The 20365-nt window shown below is 38.4% G+C and overlaps 1 protein-coding gene, 1 long non-coding RNA gene and 1 pseudogene across 4 annotated transcripts in view; all 3 read left to right on the forward strand.

Moving 5' to 3' along the window:
* Positions 1 to 20365, forward strand: part of LOC148737877 (uncharacterized) — a 103092-nt gene that overhangs the window by 66081 nt on the left and 16646 nt on the right. The gene's annotated exons all lie outside the window — the stretch shown is intronic.
* LOC148737881 (uncharacterized) lies at positions 11302 to 13230 on the forward strand. 2 transcript variants are annotated; one of them, XM_088750420.1, is made up of 5 exons: positions 11302 to 12126; positions 12231 to 12334; positions 12532 to 12641; positions 12906 to 12961; positions 13072 to 13230. In XM_088750420.1, exons 1-5 carry the CDS (start codon positions 12089 to 12091, stop codon positions 13163 to 13165), a joined length of 402 nt encoding a protein of 133 aa, XP_088606546.1. In that variant the 5' UTR covers positions 11302 to 12088; the 3' UTR covers positions 13166 to 13230. The 2 variants fall into 2 exon arrangements, with proteins under 2 accessions (XP_088606546.1, XP_088606547.1); XM_088750421.1 differs by lacking the exon at positions 12906 to 12961.
* Positions 13197 to 18795, forward strand: LOC148737882 (uncharacterized; annotated as a pseudogene). Its single transcript, XR_015996328.1, has 8 exons — positions 13197 to 13236; positions 13738 to 13823; positions 14053 to 14172; positions 14268 to 14348; positions 15720 to 15776; positions 15926 to 16051; positions 16367 to 16508; positions 17032 to 18795. The product of XR_015996328.1 is annotated as an uncharacterized LOC148737882 (transcript).

Raw genomic sequence — 20365 nt, forward strand, 5'->3', positions numbered from 1 at the left:
CTTATGTTGACACAATGCTTTTCTTTTAGTAATGGATTTGTCTTCTATTGATAGTTTAGTCTGATAGTTTAATGATATATATTAATGATATCTTACAATATTACAAAAAATATGCACTGCCTGCAGGTAGCAAAGGCTAGTCGAGGGGGGCAGTGTTAAATACGTATATTATAAAATATAAAATAAAAAGATTTACAAAGCAAGAGATTAAAAATTCTAGACAAATTACAACTACATATATACATTTAAGATACGGCAAGAAAACAGAACAAGCTGTGGGGTCTGATAGTTGTGCTATTAAAGTAGACAAATCAATATAACCGTCATATTTTTCGAGTCTCTAGAGGAGGAAATGAGTTTTACTCTTAAAGTTGTATTTTGATAGCTGGCGCACTTCACAAGACAAGCTATTCCAGATTCTAACACCATTTCTTGAAATAACTAAAAGTTACAAAAGGTGGCAGCTTGATAGTTTTAAGAGCAGGATGAAGTATACATAGATAAATGAAATTTGTATTTAAAATGAGTAATTCTCTATACTGATAGAATAATTGCATAGATGAATCAGACATCATTGTTAGTCAAATAATTAACAAGCTTTTAGCTGTTATGTTTAGGTAAAACCACACTTCTATTTATTTACTCCAGTGTATTTCTTTCTACAAGTTATAAAGATTAAAATTTAAAATATATTCTTATATCAATAAACATATTTCCTTCAGAACTTTGTTTCAGATTACATTCAGGGTTGTAATTCTTTTGCTATATGAAAGTTTCGTAATTAATTGTCAAGCTAAATCGTATTCAAATTCAATAGCTTTTGTAAATTTGAGTCTTTTCCAAATCCTTCTCGATCATAGCGCAGCACGTAAAATGAGATTGTTACCCTGTGATGTTTTACTAAATAAATAATTTGAAGCGGCGTAGTTTGCGTGACAACAATAATTGACTCGCCGCAATCTCGTTCCCAGGGTCTCTTATCTTCCCGCCCCCTGGAGCGAGCGAGGAGAGACCCTGGTTTAGGCTGGTCACGTGTTTAGAGAGCAAAAAAAAATTCCTTAGGGACGAGTCGTTTTTTTGCTGGATTTTTGCCCCATATCCTTTGTCATCTTCAAATCGACGCTATCGTTGTTCAGGTCGCCACGTTTTATAGCAGCCTTCAAGTCGCTATATGTCGGAGTTGGTATTGTAACCTTAATTTAAGACCCAAACAAGTCCTGTGTTTAGAAGCGATGTATTCGGGCAGAGATGTTGTGGTCGTTTTACCGACGGGATACGGTAAATCCTTGATTTTTCATCTTCTTAATTCTTCACTCTTCGAGAAGTTAAACAGTCAACGACCTGTGCCTTCCTTGTCATTTCGTCCAGTTTTTTATGTTGTTTCGCCTTTGAATACCTTTATTAAAGATCAAATAAGAACGAGCACCGGCAGCCGTAGGTTTTTTTGTGACTAAGGGCCTGATTACATGATCCGGGCTGGCCCTGTTAGCCGGGCTGATTTGTTTTGTTTTGGTGTTCGCCAAAGCGTGAAAACAAAAGAAATCATCCCGGCTAACCGGGCCACCTCGGCTCATGTAATCAGGCCCTTAATTAAACACTGGCACGTCAAATTATGTAAACAAAGGAAACCGAACAGTTACGTGCAATCGTCTGCGCATATTTTTCCTCTTCTGAAGGAAATAGGTACTAGAAAAAGAGAGATCGGTTAGACGAGCACAAAAAATAAATCTGTACCAATTTTCCTGGTCATCGACAACATCTTCGCAAACATATCTGACAGCGGCTGAGTCAATCGAAGGTAGCTCATTCTGAAAGAAATTTGTCACCTTTCTAAAAATACTCGCAACTCAGAAGCGGCAAAGAAGAATCTGGGACCGTCGAGACGTAACAAAAAACAAATCTGGCAAAACACTATCGAAGATACAGTTGTTTACCTCTTTTCCAGCCAAAGACTGCATCTGTGTTTGCGCTTTTACGAAATTTAGACCGCGAGGCTTCTGTCAGATTCCCTTGCATCATAGCCAGGGTGCGTGAGACAGATTGTGATATTTCTGTACATCGCTTCACCGTTTCGATAAAACTCTGACTTTCACTGATCACCGTTTTGAAAGAAATAAAATTTTTCAAGCGTCTTTTCAAGGCCTACATAATAAATGTCGAAAAAGTTTTTCTTGTCTCAACGGCCGGCCATAAATGTTGTTCGTTTTTATTGCCAATAAGCTACGCTCGCAAGTGGACTAAGTGGAGAGAAAATCCCACTTATCTGCCCCTCCCTCAAACCGCTAATTTGAAATCTCCAAAAAATCTGGGAGACACATGACCAGCCTAAACCAGGGTCTCTCCTCGCTCGCTACAGGGGGCGGGAAGATGAGAGACCCTGGGACCGAGGTTGGACCCGCCGGTGTAACTTTGAGGCACGCGACCATCCTCAGGAATTTTCTCCAAGTACCGCTTCTTGAGAAAATTCTCTCCCTTAAATCTCGCCGGAGACCAAATTTTCTCTGCAGTGTCGAGCCTTTGGAAACTGAGCGTGATTTTCTCACCATTCTTGGTCTCTCATCCCGTAGTTAGGTTTATTTTTTACAAAACTAACCCTCCTTACGCATTGTTTCTCCGCAGAATACTTCATCTTGGTATTCCAAAACCGGTCTCCTCTTTCTGTTTCATCCTCCATGCCGAAATGCCTTAAACATAGTTTGTTTGATGTGTTCGCGCTGTCATTCTTTGCCGCCACTTTTGAAGAGGCCTTTACTTTTTGTGCCAACTGCCGCTGACGATTTCTGCGCCAGCGCGCATCACAGTTGCCGGAGGAAACCGTAGGCAACTGACCATCATTTGCTTGGGTGCTAGGAATTAATCTACAATGACTGATCTGCGGCTCAATATTCATGATTTCCATGCCCCATATCCTGAGCCACCTCTGCCGGATTTGCTATGATTCCAGTGTGTCCTATTTTAAATTTGTCTTCTAGGAAGGCCTTCTGCTTAGCACTAAAATGGGAAGCCTTTCTCGAAGATCGCAATGCCCAGCTCGGCGGTAACGCATGAATTCTTTACTCTGCAATCGCAGAAGTGGCAATATAGGGCTGTGCACTAGATCCTTCCTGATATTTTTCAAAGGCATCTTTGCCTTGTCGAGAAGCGAGTGCCTTTCCTCTGTAAATATGCACTTGCCGTACTGTATACGCCGCAACACTTTGCAGTGGTGCTGAAAAGTACTCACGCATCCTTCAACTCAAAAAGAAAAAAAGATCGGCGTGTTTGTTGGCAATGGATGCAACTTCTCTTCTTAAACGATGTCTTCTGTCTTTTCTTGAAGACGCTAATGCATGGTATGTACAAATTCATTAACAATACTCAAATTAAAGTGTTAATATGGCAAACATATTGATTTGATGGTTAGTTACCATTTTCAAATTGTATCCGTATCGTACAGGACGATTTTGCATTTGGCTTGTTTTGTTTGGGAAATAACAGCTAACATTTTAAATATCAGGTAACCTGAGCAATAGAAACAACGAAAGTTGAACTAAATTAGCTTTCTATCCAGTGTTAAAACGATTTTTCGCCCCACAACGGCCTGATACCTTTTCTGTGTTACTTTTGTTTGTGGTCCTAAAATTTCGTAGTCTTGAGTAGCCCAAATATTTTATTGCATCTTTGTGAATAAGAAGCCTTGTTCTTTGCTGGACTAACTTGGTTTAACCCCAGGCCATGTCACAAGATGCGATTTTACCCTCTCAATTTATCCCATTCCTTTGTCCGCCGATATGAGTGGAATAATGAAAATAACAAAAATTGTCCAAAAACTTAGTTCGCAACAATTGGACAGATAACACTTCAGACTGTTCGTAAATACGTGTTCTTTCCATTGAGAAAATCGTTGGTTACATTTACCGGTTTGTTTATTCTCAACCGACGTTCAAATTGTGGGTTGTCTGGACCTATACTAGTGAACTCTGATATGAAAGCCACCAAACCGATTTTCCCGCCGTTCGCGTAAAATAAAAATGTTATGGAACTTAAAGCATTTTGTCTAAAAATAGTTCATCGAGACCTATATTCTGGCAAAGCTTGGGGATTTTCGACTTTTTTATATTGCACACCTCCAGGCGATATTTAGGGATGGCCGCTTTAAAGTAATTAAGTTTAATTTGATCTGCGAAAAAATTCGGCCAAAGTCGCTCACCATGTAAAAGTTTGTTTTGAATGATGCTATTTTATTACTTTCTTTGTATTTATATCCGAAGTTATAACCTCAAATTTCTTAAAAAAAAAAAAAAAAAAGAACTTCTTCCTGTTCAAAGTTTTACACTTTTCTCATCCACGAAATATTTCTATCAGATTTAAAAACAATTTTCAATTAAAAGAGTTGGAAAAAGGACGAAGTGGAAACAACACAACAGACCCCAATTGCACCCTAATTCTAGCGCATCCCTTAATCCAGTTTAACAGAAATATAAACAACAGTAAACAGTCAAATTCAAGTACGGTTATAAGAAACCGGGTGTCTCTATAAAGGCCTTAAAGAATCCGTGGGGGTTCGTGAGGTATCTAACACCGTCCAGTAGTTTGTGATAATGTGCAGAGAAAAGAGCTGAGGTGTTCACCACTGGTATTTTGTTACTTCATTGAGCTGAAGAAACGTGGTTCGTGGAACGTTGCTAAGTCTTGAACATTTTTTTTCAGATTAACAAAATTTGTAAATCTCGCGTATACCGTGATAATGTTTCCTAGACGCTTGGAGAGAAATTAAGGGAAATGACACATTTTCAATGAGTCGTTTACACCTATTGCACTGTAAGTTTAAATGACTGGCTCATTTAAACTGGATATATCAACAAAGTTGAAGTGGTAAATTGGCCACCGTAACGATTACAAAAGTTGACGTTTAGAGCGTTAGCCCTTCGTTACTCCCACCGACGCAGCCCCAAACAATTTCATTTAAACTGGGTTTTCACTATAGGTGTCACTAAGCTGTTTTTTCTTTTTGTTTTTTCATTCATTCTTCGTGCAAAGAAGAATAAACACAAGAAGAATGAAAAACAGCCTTGAACACTGAACTACATAGAATATTCTTGACTTGATAGCGAGAATATTTAAAGAAGAGGGGAAGGGTCTAACTGTAAATTTGACCCTAGAATGATCCCTCAACGAATTCCCTTACAAATTCTTCTTCGATAATCCATTTTTGCGAACGAATACAATGCATGTTTTAGAGGAAATTCCTTAGTCTGTGTTTTAGTGCGGCTTTATTGGGACATGACCAATGATATGCATGAAACATGCAATATAATATAACCCACGCATTTAAATGTCTGTTTTGAGGGTGGGATTTCACTTGTTCCTCTTACACCAATATTAAGAAAGACTCCAAACTTACAGCAATCCCAGCTGGGTATTGTTACTGAAAATGCCTGATGGTAATTTCCTCAACTGGTTGTTGCTCAGGAACCTGTCAAAATTTAGTAAATGTAGTGTCAATTACATAGTATTTGACAACAAAGTTCAATCAGAGTAAATGTGCTTGAATCTATTCCTGATGTACTGATACGAGGGTCTAAAATATGCACTTCGTTATCAAACCAATGTTGTCATTGATCTGATACCTCAAGGCAGGATAACAAGAGAGGATAACAAGCTATAATCTGGGACAATTTTAATTGAGACAAATTTGAAATTTTTTGGCTCTGAAAACAACTTGATTCTTACAAATGCTTTTTCACCCTCTTCCTATTACCCATTGTTGTAATACATAAGGCTTGACATTACACACTGTCATGTATTGTAGTCCTCATTATAATCCAAGCAACACTGAGTAGGGGATAAGGGTGAGTAAATTAACAGCAATGGTTTGGAGCGGGAAATATTGGAATAGTCATATTATGAAAATAGTTTGTTGAAGATTACATAAAACGTATTTTGTTGTGCATGCACAGATTCACATGATACGATCAGGCTTATTTCGCAAGACAGAGACAGGGAATGAAATCTGTATCTCTGCTAACGCGCGGTTGATATTTTGACCAATTTACGGTTAACGGGATAATTTTTTTTTTCATTGTCAGCACCAGAACCATATTGATTCGCATAATTGAGTTGCAAAGCACGAAATAAGGACTCTAACCTTTTGATTTTTCTTTTGGAAATACGAAAGAAGGTTCTTTTTTTTCCTTTTTTTTTGCGAGAGCGTTGAAAATTGTAATGAGTTTATTACAGCCAATCTCAAGTCTCTACATCTACGATAATTTCCTTGCTCTATTCTGCTACGTTTGTAGTATTTTGGATAATTTGAATATTTTCCTAAATATCATCTTTCGAACCTTACTAAAGCGTAAATCTTCAGAAATGACGATTACTCCCTTAGCACACCGCACCAAGAGATTATAAACTGAGACTGAACTTATCCCCGTGACCCATGATGTATTTGCAATGTCGCGCCATGCTGGGAAGTTATTCTTATTTACACCTCCCATGATAACCCAGTTAACGATCTCGCTATAATCTGTCGTTGGGGTTTTCGGTGTTTAAGGTTTCAAATCAGTTTTTAAAAACTGTAGCTCCTCATTGTGATGACAACCTTAAAAATGCTTGCCTCACCATTGGAATACATATGCATTATTGACCAAGTCTGTTCGTTCAAGATGGCTGGATATTTTGCTCGTCCTTTTTTATTTGTTGCGTTTTTGTGGACCGAGACAAAATTGAAATCCATAAAAACGCGAAAAAAAGAATAAGGCCAATATCCAGCCATCTTGACCGAACAGATTTGGTCAATAACGGATTTGGTAGGTTGCAAAAAATGTTCGACATAATAAGAATAAGCAATGAGTTGTTTACTTCGAGAGCCGGAAAAGAAATCAAACAGTTTTTGTAACGGAACCTCGTTACATAAATTATTTAAATCAATCAACCAATCAAAATGTTGATCTGACCGGCCGATGCCAGGCCCTTTTCCCGCCCCACCCCCAACAAAGGGAAAAGGCCCTGGGAACGAGGTTGTTTGTAACGCAATAAACCCCATGAGAGTGGTTTAATGTTTTCTTTGTTCTTCGCCTTTTTTGCACTCTCAATGGTCTTCATTGTAAAAAACATTCATGAACTTTGTAGGTCCGCTCCACGCAATCCTTTTCTTGAGCTGGATCATGGCAGGTGTAGACATTTAAATCTCAAATCTCAATTTCCGTATTCATGCATGGTGCGTGTGATTGTACAAATAAAACAATCACTTTAAGAAGGCCGAGACATTGGGGTTTGCGGTGTTGCGGTCTTGACCTTTTTTAATGCTGTATTGCGGTGAAGAACAACTCACATTGCGGTTTTGCACTGATCTCAAAGCTTACGATGTACAATGTTTGTAATTTTAAATTGACGGTGTTCGGTAAAATAGAACATTTCCAGTGTTGCAAGTTCCAGTGTTGGAGAATAACTTCGTTAGATTTTTTAACCTGTAGTTTATTGTCGGGCAAAACTAGCTAATCTTTAGTAAACGTTGACTGATTAACCCCAGGTTGTGTTCGTTAATATCTTACTTGACCTCTGGACCACTGCAACACGCATTATGGGCCAGCCACAGACCAGCGCGTGGTAAAGATGATTGAAACCGGATCAGGTAAAACCTGTGACTATATCACACTGTCGGCGTGTTGATAATATCCCTTGCGGAGATGCGGTGTTTGTTCCGAACAAATGGGGGATCTGAATACCGCAAACAGAATAGAGTCTATTTTTTTTGCGGTGTTGTGGTATTCAGAACCCCCTATGTCCCCCTCCGTTAAAGAACTTTAACCTTGACATTAAAACTGACGTGGACGTTTGCCAGGTTTCTTGATTGCTGTTATTGTTGTTGTTGTTGTTGTTGTTGTTGAAAATCAAGTCTGATTTTCGCTATTGCATAAATAGCGCTCTCTACTGTGTGGATCGTGCATCATACGTATTTAATACCGCAGTTCAAAAAAAAATATATATGAACTTCATATATACATTGTATTACGGAGTTAGTTTGGTTTCTTTTTTTCCTTTTGACTTTTCGTTTACGCCAATTTTTATCCATTAATTTAGAATTTTGTGAGGTTTTCGAGGTCTTTATTTAAGCCGAATGAGCTGGTTACTTTACTAATCGCGTTTTGGTCTCTTGATAGTTTGGTTAGATTGACACTTCCGTGTTTACTCAGTGCTTTTTAGATAGAAAATGATAGTTAAAGATTTAATTCAGGATAGGACCCCGTGTAATGAAGTTCCTTTTTGGAATAAAAGACAAGTTTAGACCGTAATTCTCGATAAAGTAATCAAGACCCACGGGCAACAGTAAGCAGTAACTTAGTTTATGATTATGTCACATACTGTTTCAAAACGACACTTTACCTTTCTTTTGGTTCCTTTAATGGTCACTTGTTCTTTTCCAAAGTCGAGACTATTTTTAAATCTATGTGTAGTGTAGTAGTATTCACGTGTGGAAACGAATGCAAGGGATGTAATACACTCGGTACCCACGGATTTGCATGTATACATGTAGCATGTATTTAACTTATTGCAGTCGTTCTTTATTGGTTAAGAGTAAGACAGTGTGTAAACGACGCCAGTGAACGGTTTTAAATTTAACCGCGGTGTATTACACTATATATGTTCGCACAATACTCTGGTACTTTCTTCAAGTATAGATTCCAGTTCTCTGCTTTGATATAAGAACGTTCCGAAGAATAGGATAAGAAAGAAAGAAAGAAAGATCCTTGGTTTCATGGTCTATCGCACGTGTGTGTATCAACCCGGGAATTCGAGATTCAATTCCAGCTTCAAAAGAAACATTTGCAGCGAAAATGATTTTTCTTTTAAATTTGATATGATATTTCCTTGATATATTAATCCGGAAAGTAAACACAGTGAATTTCATTCAGGCGTACATGTATCTACAATATAAATTTTCCTTTCGTTGGAGGGCACATTTATGCAAGTGTATTTTCTTATATTTCCTGACGAGAATTTATTACACATTCTAACAGTGAGTTGTAATTTAATCAAGTAGATAAAAAGGTCATGTGCAACAGTGTTCACCCCAGGTTTGCAGATTTAAGATAGTGTATACGGCTACGATAATTCCTACCCTTATAAAATGAACCCAGCTGCTGGCGATACATCTGGATGTGAGCACATTTGAATGACCCCGTGGAGAAGCTATTACGGTTTAGAACTTATCACCGATCTTGTAGATCGAATCTTTGTCAAGTTAAAGAGCAATATTGATACTAAACTTGGTGCCTTTAGATTCCTTTCGAAAGTATCATTTCCGGATAAGGATATCGTATCCTTTCCGGATACCTGCGGAGATCGCCTTATTTTCCCCTTAGGATTTATGATTGCTTGACCCGTAATTGATTTAGGTAAACTTTATTACTTTCCGTCCTCACAGACAACAAAGTTCTGTGGAATCCTTTTCGTCTCTGTAGTACAAATGTAAATATTTCACGGAGTTTTTCTTTAGGTGACAGAATGTATCAAAGAGTTGTAATTAAGGGGGAGAAGACGTTAGCTTTAACAATTTACGATGAATCGTTCTCTATTTTAATGGTTGATGGTTTAATTCTAGGTCCTTGACGGTTGAATTTTATTAGGAGGATATCAAAACTTTCTGTTTTTTAACATAAATCATTTCTCCAGTAATTTTTAGATCAATCCTTTCTCTGGAGAAATGCATTGAGGCCTGAGTCGAAGACCCTTGACAATTGTTAGATCCAAACAATCTCTTAGTTCCTGTCAGCATAGTCACAGAATCAGATGGCGAAAGAGATTAAAAAGCTGCGGAGGATTACCGTACGTGAACACAGGCTCGCGCCTGCGCTCTCTTGCTCAAAAATTAATGAAAATTAATCATGGGAAGGTTATGAAATAGATAAACCCCGTTCTGACTTTCTGCTATGTCGGCTGATAATGTCGTTGGCTGAGAGATTATCCTCAAAATTTCATATTTGCCCTCGAAGTTTCGCTTCTCGGCTAAATTTTCATTTTTCGGACAATCTCTCAGTCGCGGACATTATCAGCCGACATACCAGCCGCCCGAAGGGGTTTATTTACTAAATACCACAGGGATTTTTAAAATGAAGAATTGAATGGGGGACGGTGTACAATTATGATAAATTCTGAATGTTTCGTTTAGTAAATAGGCGTTGCCTATCATGATAGATATATTTTAATCAACACAACTCGTGATTTACATTAATTCCTCACAACGATTTAAAGTGTAAGCTTGTCGTGATTTAAACCAGTTTTTCAGAAGAATCAGTAAGAGAGAGAAGTCGATTTTTGTATCTGTTTGCTTACCCGAATCTGCTAACCTGAAGTGAGAAACCTGTTTTTACGACCCGCCACAGAAGTAACTTTCCAGTTATGTTTTCTTGAGTTTTGCCATGAGACTAAGACTAAATTTGCGTTTGCTGATTTCCAATTACAAATGTACTTCTCTTACATTGAATAATCATTAAAGTTTGGATAATATTATACGGTTTGTGGTGGTCGTCTGAGCTGACCAGTTCCGAGTAAGGAGACAATGAAAAAAAATGCATAAATGTTTCATATTTTGCACACCGTGCACTCTCGTACTATCCCGGTATCTATTTTATTCGTGAGCTATTGTGCTTAAAAGATATTGGTGTGAAAAAAAAAAAAAAGAAAAAAAAAAAAAAAGATTGGAATAATTTTCAGAATTTTTAAACGGAAATATTGTAATCGTTGCAGATATAAAGTAGTAAAAATAATCTTCGTTCAATAAATTAATTTATTTATTAATTATATAAATACGATGGTCGTTGCTAGGTCAATTCCTCACGTTACTATCTTAGAGTTAGAGTTCACGTGACGAGGCGTTCACGGCTTCAGCAGATTCAAACTCGAAGGCGCGCTATAAAAAGGTTGGCTCCGCTCCTTGATTTCAGCTCAAATGAAAGAATCATGCAATATTGCGACCAACGGTCCCACCATAAGAGAAACGGTGTGCATGGAAGACACTAAAAGTATTATTTTGGGTCAAAAATTAGAATATATTGAGTCTTGTTGACTCTCATTCCCAGAATTTAGCTTATTTTGATTTTATTTGGCACCAACACATCGCTCGGCCGTTCAAAGTGCGATCTACGGTCGACTATGCAGTCGTACAGTTGTCTTTTCAAAATTCGCGCCGTGTAACTTCGGCTTACATCCCCAAGCCCCTTGTACACGTCGGTTGGCTGAGCCTTCAGATTATTCCAATTGAAACTAGCGGCGTCATAAATACTGCATGCGCAATATTGTCTGTGACAATACATCTAAAGAATGATTAAGTTCGCAAGTAAGTGCGATTAGCAGCCAGAATTTCACAACTCTAGTGGTTGTTCGGCAACATTCTTAGGTGTCGCTGCTTGAAGGATATTTATTGTGGAATTTGTGCGTCAAGGCTGACGGAAATAACCCTTCTATGCCAAAGAAAAAGCGGCCAACAGATCGAGCTCTTCAGTTTTCTTTCAACATAGAGCTTCCTCGAACTCAAGAGAGCAGACTAGACGTCTTGGCATTAAAGACTGAGTCAAAATGGTAAAATGCGCGTTAAATCTAACAAAAGCGACCTCAAGTACACATAATGTGGAGCTGATGGAGGCTCTTCTGTTAGCTTTTGAGGAGAAAATGGAGAGGAAAGGACTTGCATGGAGCCAACTGAGCTTATCATCAACTGGAAGCACAGCTAGTCCGGACCCCTTTCTTGTTTCTACACAATCTATCACACGCTTTTGTTTTCCTTTAGCGTCTTCCACTCCATCTTCGCGTATTTCTTTGCCTTTCTCTGATCCTGTTTCTCCAATTTTCACTCCACATGCAGAACATACACCACAAAGAATGTAGATCACTGCGACTTTAGCAGAGAACGACCCCATATATCTCTGCAGCGAGGGAGCTCTGCGAACTTTGCATTCTTTTTTTTGGTAACACTCTCTCCACAGTATGCTGTTATTGTGGAAAACTCATCGATTGCGATTCACTAATCTTCAATGGACAAAGTCATGTTGTGTCCTGAACAGTTTCATGTGTATGTGGAGATTCATTCAAGTGGCTCTCCTCCTCTATTATGGAAGGATCTCCTCCAAAGTACTATGTAAATTTGAGGTAAGTACCTTTTCGTTTTCAGCGGGAAATGTTCTGAAATTCGTTCTCTCAGTATTCTTGAGTTTTGTTGTAACTGGTCACTTATCTGCCTCTCTTTTTCATAGATTGATTCATGGAGTATTGTCCTGTGGCGTGACAGAGCCACAGTACACAAGTTTCTCTCGAGTAGCCAACATTGGGTCAGAGGGAGAAAAAACCTTTGACACAGGTTATTAATGCACTTCTCTAATGCTCCTAAACTCGTGTTGTATTTCTTCTTGCAAGCAAATGGCAGTCAACAACAGTTTACAGGAAGCCAAATGATGATCTCTCCACCAAAATACCTCAAATGGACTGAGCAGTTTCTTATTTGGTTTCTCTCTTACCTGAATTCTAAAATACCTCTTTTTTAAATTACTTCAACAGTCTTGAAAAAGTATTGTTATGCAACCATTATGAATAGGGTTTGCAATCAGTCCATGTCTGCTGCCCAGGAAGAAGTGAAAAACACCCCTGGTTATGTTGCAAATGGAGAGGTACAAGTTGGTTTCAATTTTAATTTGTCTTTGGCCACATACTTATACACCAGTCTTTGTTTTGTGTAACTGTTCCTTTCTGCAAGCCAGGATCTCTGCAAGCAGTCAGTTTGATGCATGGGATCTAGTAGACTTCTGCAAAGTTCTGCTGACTAGCACATCTAAGCATACAATACCTGATATCAAATTGCAAACCCTGAGAGATTTGTGAGTACAGAAATGTGTTCAATGTTATGTTTTGATATCTACCATTTCTTCCTGTAGTGTGTTATTACAGATGCAAGGCATGATTCGAGTAGATCAGCAGCAGACATCACGGTGTAGGCCTCTTTCTATTAAGATGCTTTTAAAATCTTTGCATGATATGTTGAACCTTGATACACTCAATGCTCTTCCAAAAACTATTTTTATTTTTACTGATTCTGTTTAGAACCAAAAAAGTTTTAGGGGTCGTAAACTGGAGTAGGGCGTGGGGACGGGGAGCGTTGCGTGACTCCGGCCCGAGCAGCTGCGAAGGAGACTAGTGAAACTTCAGCAGTGAGCAGTGAAGTCCCTATGACGAAAGAGCTGCTGACTTTTCTAACTGAGACCCAAGGTATGATACATTTGCATCCTCAATAATATAAACCATTGATGTAATATGAGTATGGAGGACAGGAAAATCTTTTATAGTGTGACTAAAGTAATTCTACTTTTTTTTTGTTTGTTTATTTATTTCTCATGTGAACTTCTGCATGAAGAACAGTCCACTCAGTGAGCAAGAATTCCATGCTAACCTGCTGATTGTTGCTGACCATTATCAGGTAATTTGAATGACTGTTTATTGAGAGAATGCGTAGTAGTCATAAGGTACAAATAGTTTTTCTCAGGTTACTCCTTCAAAAGAACGATTTCACGAAACCAAATTTATTACTATTAATTTTTGTTGTTATGAACACATTGTGTTATGTAATTCCAACAAGACATAGCATAATTCATGAACTCAAAGATTACAGAATTTTCTGTAAAAATGGAAAACCAGAAGCATTATACTTACTATTATTAATACTGATCTATTAATTTGTTTTTTCTATAATTTTCTTTATTTATGACTCAGGGAAATCATGTCAATTGCCATGCGAAGTCATGGTGCAAGCAGAATGGCTACGTAATGAGCAAAAGGTTTTACCTAAACCTGAAGCTGTAGCTGCATATAGGAAAGCCATTATGGGCACCTCAATATATAGAGATGCATAAATTATGATTACATGCGGGCAATTAATTGGCACATGCCACTGTATGTCTTTGTTTCTGCATGAAAAAGTTTGCCTTTTCCAAATTAACCATGTTGCAGTAAAGGATTTGAAAGAGTTGCAAAAAATGCATGTTCCAGTTACAGAAAAAGCCACTCAAAATCTGTTACCTTCTGCAGTGTAGGGAAACATACTGGATTGAATCTCTCCATTCAGTGATGCTCATTTATGCTGCTAAGGGGATCTATTATGAGGATGACACGTACAACATGCACATGGAACTAGGCTTTCTTGATTGGGTAAAAGACTTATGCTGTTGTTAATTCTGCACAATTGCTTTGGCACTTTTTGAATGCTATGCTTACTCTTTCTTATTGACTTGTTTCTCTTGCAGAATGAAAATGTGAATAGAGAAGTATTGTCCCAGCAGATGTACCAACATGCCAGGCATCCGAATCGTCCGGCAGAGATCAGGGTGCTTACTGCAAAAACATTCAAATTTAGGGAAACCATCTGGTGTACCTTTTTTTATCTAAATAACTAATGTCCATTCTGCTTACCAGGGATTCTGACTTCCTGTGATAACTAAATAAATGTGAGCCCAAATGTCTTCTAAAAGGTGTGAGGTAACCAGGGAAGAATAATTACAGCAACTGCTGGTACTAAGTAGTGAAGCATTCATAAGTATTAGGTATTAGTCGCGGGACTTTCCATGCAGTTTTATTGATGACTGTGTATGTTTTATGAACTAATATTCAATTGTTATTTATAATTGCTCTCCTTGACATGGGCATTTGTATGAGAATTTGCTTATTCCCTTGTATGCCCCATGTAAGGATGCCTGGAGGGTTAGGAAACCTTGACCTCACGTCTTTTATAACACAATTGGGCATCTTTTCCCACGCTGCATTTACTTGGTCCCCAAGCTCCACTTTTCTGGCCTGGTAAAGAGGGTCTTTCCAGAGCCTACACTTCTTTAGAGATCTTTAATAGGTCTTATAATTTTAACGACGTCGCACGAGATTCTATGTGCGCTTCTCTATACTAAAGAGCTTTTTTCAGTTGTTTATTCCACATTGGATAAAGCTTCCCAACCTTTTTTTTTTATATATATTGAGTGGTTATGGCCTTTCACTTCCATGGCAGAAGAAAGAAAAATCAGGGTTTTCGACTGACTGCTCCACGAAACGACTCCTCTACAATAGATACGCTATTGGATGGGGCATGGGATTTTTTGGCTGCCAATGCAAGCTACAAAACCAGTGACCACTTTCATAAATGGCTGCCGGATTAATATTCTTTTGTTTAAATTTAAATTAGCCTTTCTGGCCTCGCTTGAGATAATGTATTCTTTTGAATTTTGTACTGGAGAACGAGGCCACAAAGGCTAATTTAAATTTAAACGAAAGAATATTAATCTGGCAACCATTTATGAAAGTAGTCTATGAGGGGCTGATTTCTTCAGGGTATTTCTGAGAGAGCCATTAATGATTATCAATATTCAGAAGATGTACTGAAACAGTCTGTGCCACTTCAATATATAAATCTTGTCTGTAAAACACAAAGTTGACTTTTTAATACTGAAAAAGAAGTCTAGCTGGTACATAACATTAAATGTCTTGGAGTTGACTTAAGGTTACCCAAGCTCAGTTTCTCAGATGATAATGTTGACAAGTTTCTTAAAAGTTTAGACATTGGTCATGTCACACAGATCCCAGGGGCATCAGATGTTTCTCGCACAGTCACTGGCCTGGTGTTTATGATTATTGATTTGCACATGAGAGTTCCCCATCTTTCTTGTAAACTTGTCTGGTTCAATGAAAATGAAAATTATTTAATTTTTCAGTTCTCAGATGATGGAGCTCCTGAAACAAATGGCCTGACAATGTCAATTGGAAGTATGGTATGCTGGAACTTTGGTGATCAGGTGTAAGTGTAAAAGAGAAAGATCAAATAATGCATGACCTCTGGAAGCAGCTCACTGAAGAGATGAAAATGTTTGAAGGTAATGTTTTAACTGTTTGTGATAAAGGGTGCACTGTTGAATTTCAGCCAGGAGCAGGCATGTCCTGGCAGAGCTGGGCTGCTAATGAACTCGACCAGGCAGCTACATATTTTTCTCCAAATGCAAATGTTCATAAAGGAAACATGAACACTATGGGGGTAGTTTTGGAGTGGGTAAAGATGACACCTGAAAACCTTGCACTAAGGATATGAGAACCTCTAATACTGATAAGGTAAACAATTTTCTTGCCTCTCTTCCCCCAAACCTTTCAGAAAAAAAATAGAAATTCCAGAAGTTACAGTTCACAGCTGAAAATGGCATCCAACAGTTTGGGCTTCCTAGGATTGGGCATTTTCCAGACAGGTTAAGGCCAGAACCCATGCATTGGAAGATCAATGCCTGGCAACATTATATTGATCTCCTGTACTTAGAGGCAGTGGGAAGAGGAAAGTTTCATCATTTTGTTTCTGTTCTGGGAGCACCTATAGGGAATAGAGACTCTTTTGAGGGTTTCTGGTACAGACAGTGTTGGGGAGCGTGCTAGGAAGCAGGGGATGTTACAGAAATCAGAGGTGGACCTAAAGCAATACCTGCAGAAGAGAAGTTTTCCTCATGTAAGGCATACATCAGGTAGGGAGGGGGAGGGGGGGGGGGTGTGTGAACTAGGATACTGGACTTCAAGAGTAAAAGAACATTTTAGTGATGAAGCTAGAACAGGTATATCAAGTTACCAGTTAGGCTTATTGGCAATCAAGCCATTGCATTGGCTTGATATTACCATTATCATAGGTGAGTATCTGAAGAATGCAGGGGGACTTTTTAATAGAATAGAGACCAATTCTGCCCAGGTTGCAGAGATGGAAGAAATGTGTAGTATGTATTTTAACTTGGTGTCTTTACTTTTTTCATCCAGTTGAACAGAAGTTGCATAAGCACACAGGAGATGCTTTCAGCGGTGATGTAATGCGAAAGTTGCATAAGCACGTGTAGGCTAGATCACGAGGTTGTAACAGGAGACGCGTGGGAGATGATAAATTAGTTTTTGTGTGTGAGAGCAGAAATTAAGAGAGACATTGTGAAAACTAGGAGGAGAATAATACAGGATTTGTTAAGGACAATTTTCGAGTACGTGAGTTAGAGTGTACCCCATGAGTTTGGTACATTTGTTGTGTTAATGTCACAACATGGACAGTTGGATATGTCATTCCCTATCATGCAAATTTCGTGTTTACAAGGTATAGGGTGGGTTATGGCATTGTCTCTTTGCAGGCTAAAGAGGCCAAACATTCTGGAGTGAGGGAAGATTTGACCTTAACTAACCAGTCAAATGTAAGCACCACCACTGGTAAATGGTGGCAAGTAATGCGAAGTAATTATGTTCACTCATTTTACCTCCCAGAACATCAACCAATGCCCTCTTCTTATACCTCACACTACCAATGATGTTCTCCTCCACACTGTTACCAACCAAATGTTTGCAATTGTGGTGGAAATAAAGAAAATGATTTGCTCAGTTGTCAAGTTTGTTTGTCTAGTATTGACCTGGTGACTTGTGCAAGCAGCAGAGGCGCGACAGAATCAGTGTTGTGTGCACTAAAACCCATTGTCTGTAAACAGTGCAATACTCGCTTTGCTGATAACTTATCACTGTGGTCTCATCTAAAGTTCTGCAATGCCTCTGAGGTAAGAAGTGTAGCTATCAATCCAACTTTGATGACAGTACCTGGTTTAAAGGAAGCTTTACAAAGTAGAGGATTAAGCACTGCAGGTAATAAGGAAATTCTAGTTAAGCGCCTTGAAGGTGCATTGGTTTGGGAAGGGTAGTTGAATTATTTTTTAATCAACAGTTTAAATCTCCCAAAATATTTGATGTGAAGTGTATTTTTCTTGGTCAAGTTGGTGCATGATAAGGCACACTTACTATGAGAATGATAACTAAGCTCTCAACAAATTCTGTATACCAGTAATGTGAGTAGTATGCCTACTATATAAGAAAAATATTTTAAGATTGGTGCAGAATTGTTTAAATTAGCTATGTTTGCTAGACAGGTTAAACCTGTCGGAATACAAAAGTACTGTTGTCACTGATATCACTTGGTATGCACTGATATATTACATAGAAAACTTTATAAACCCATTTTTTTTTAACTGACTTTCATTTTAGAGGCAGGGTTTCTGCTCTAATATATTTACAGAATTTTGTACATAAAGGTTTGACCACTAAACCTTTTACATGCTAACAACAGTATGAATATTCTCCATACCTTTTCCAAGGTGCTGACAAGAAGAATTTGTTTAACAATCAAGAGCTTCTTTAGTTAGTAATTGTTTCCTTCTTTCTTGTGACTTTATGTTTAATTTGGTTTAATATTTTAAGAAGAAATTAGCTGCTGGTCACTGTTGGGGGTCAAAGGGTTAATAACTAATGACTCGGCAGTTTGCTTGTTATGTTGACACCATGCATTTATTTTAGTAATGGATTTCTCTTAAATAAAAGCTACAAAAGGTTGCAGCTTGATAGTTTTGTAACGTTGCTAGGAAACGAGGTTAGTCTCGCCCCAGGACAAAAGGAAGGGAGCGGGAAAATCGGGTCGGCCATCTTGTTGTGATGATGTAGTGTCGCCATCGCTAATTGTATTAAAGGAGGTTTATTAAACGTTACAGTTTTAAGACCGGGATGAAGTCTTCATAGATAAATGAAATTTGTATTTAAAAGGAGTATAATTCTCTATACTGATAGGATAATTGCATAGATGAATCAGACATACTGTTAGTCAAATAATTAACAAGCTTTTAGCTGTTATGTTTAGGTAAAACCATACTTCTATTTATTTACTCCAGTGTATTTCTTTCTACAAGATATAAAGATTAAATTTTAAAATATATACTTGTACCAATAAACATATTTCCTTCAGAACTTTGTTTCAGATTACATTCAGGGTTGTAATTCTTTTGCTATATGAAAGTTTCGTGACAAGGTCTTACCAAACATTAGCAAGTCTTGCTGTTACCTAAGTAACTGTCAAGCTAGATCGTACTCAAATTCAATAGCTTTTGTAAATTTGAGTCTTTTCCAAATCCTTCTTGATCATAGCGCAGCACGTAAAATGAGGTTGTTACCCTTTCATGTTTCACTGAATAAATTATTTGAAGCGACGTAGTTTGCGTGACAACAATAATTGACCCGCCGCTGTAGCTTTGAAGCACGCGACTATCCAAGGGAAATTTCTCGAAGTGCCGCTTCTTGAGAAAATTCGTCCCTTAAATCTCGCCGGAGACCAAATTTGTCTGCTGTGTCGAGCCATTGGAAACTTAGCGTGAGTTTCTCACCATTCTTGGTCTCTCATCCCATAGTTGGGCTTATTTTCTGCAAAACGAACTTTCCTTACGCATTTTTTCTCCGCAGAAATCTTCATCTTGGTATTCCAAAACCGGTCTCCTCTCTCTGTTTTGTCCTCCAACCCTAAATGCCTCAATCATAGTTTGTCTGATATGTTCGCGCTGTCATTATTTGCCGCCGCTTTTGAAGAGGCCCTTACTTTTCGTGCCAACTGCCGCTGACGATTTCTGCGCCAGCGCGCATCAGAGCTGCGAGAGGAATACCCTGGGCAACTGACCATCATTTGCTTGGGTGCTAGGAATTCATCTACAATGACTGATCTGCGCTTCAATATTTATGATTTCCATGCCCCATATCCTGAACCACCTCTGCCGGATCTGCTATGATTCCACTGTTTTCTCCTATTTTAAATTTGTCTTGTAGGAAGGCCTACTGCTTAGCACTAAAATGGGAAGCCTTTCTCGAAGATCGCAATGCCCAGCTCTGCGGTAACGCCTGAATTCTTTACTCTGCAATTTCAGAAGTGGCAATATAGTTCTGTGCACTAGATCCTTCTTAATGTTTTTCAAAGGCGTCTTTGCCTTGTCGAGAAGTGAGTGCCTTTCCTCTGTAAATATGCACTTGCCGTACTGTAAACGCCGCAACACTTTGCAGTGGTGCTAAAAAGTACTCACGCATCCTTCAACTTAAAAAGAAAAAAAGATCGGCGTGTTTGTTGGCAATGGATGCAACTTCTCTTCTTAAACCATGTCTTCTGTCTTTTCTTGAAGAGGAGACTGCTTTTTGTCAAACAAAAGGATGTCTTAGAATTCTCCAAAAGAAAAATAATTGTCGGGAAAGACTGAATCCCTCTCTGAACCCATCAGTTTGAACAAAAAAAAAAAAGAGAGGATAAAAGTATGGCCATAAAAAGGGACTATAAATAACGCGCGTGAGAAATTAACATTTGGTAAAAGTGAGCAAGAATTATAAGGAAAGAATGCCAGTGTTTGTGATAACTGACGTTTGCTTTGCAATTGTGGCCCAGGACATGAGGGTCCGCATGTCGTGTAATCCGAGAGAAGCAGAAGGCAGTTCACGACAACATTTCGTGAAGCGAATGCGCAATCTATGTTTGGCGCTAATGCATGGTATGTACAAACTCATT

The sequence above is a fragment of the Stylophora pistillata genome, chromosome 2 (genome assembly GCF_964205215.1).
Source record: "Stylophora pistillata chromosome 2, jaStyPist1.2, whole genome shotgun sequence".
Lineage (NCBI taxonomy): Eukaryota > Metazoa > Cnidaria > Anthozoa > Scleractinia > Pocilloporidae > Stylophora > Stylophora pistillata.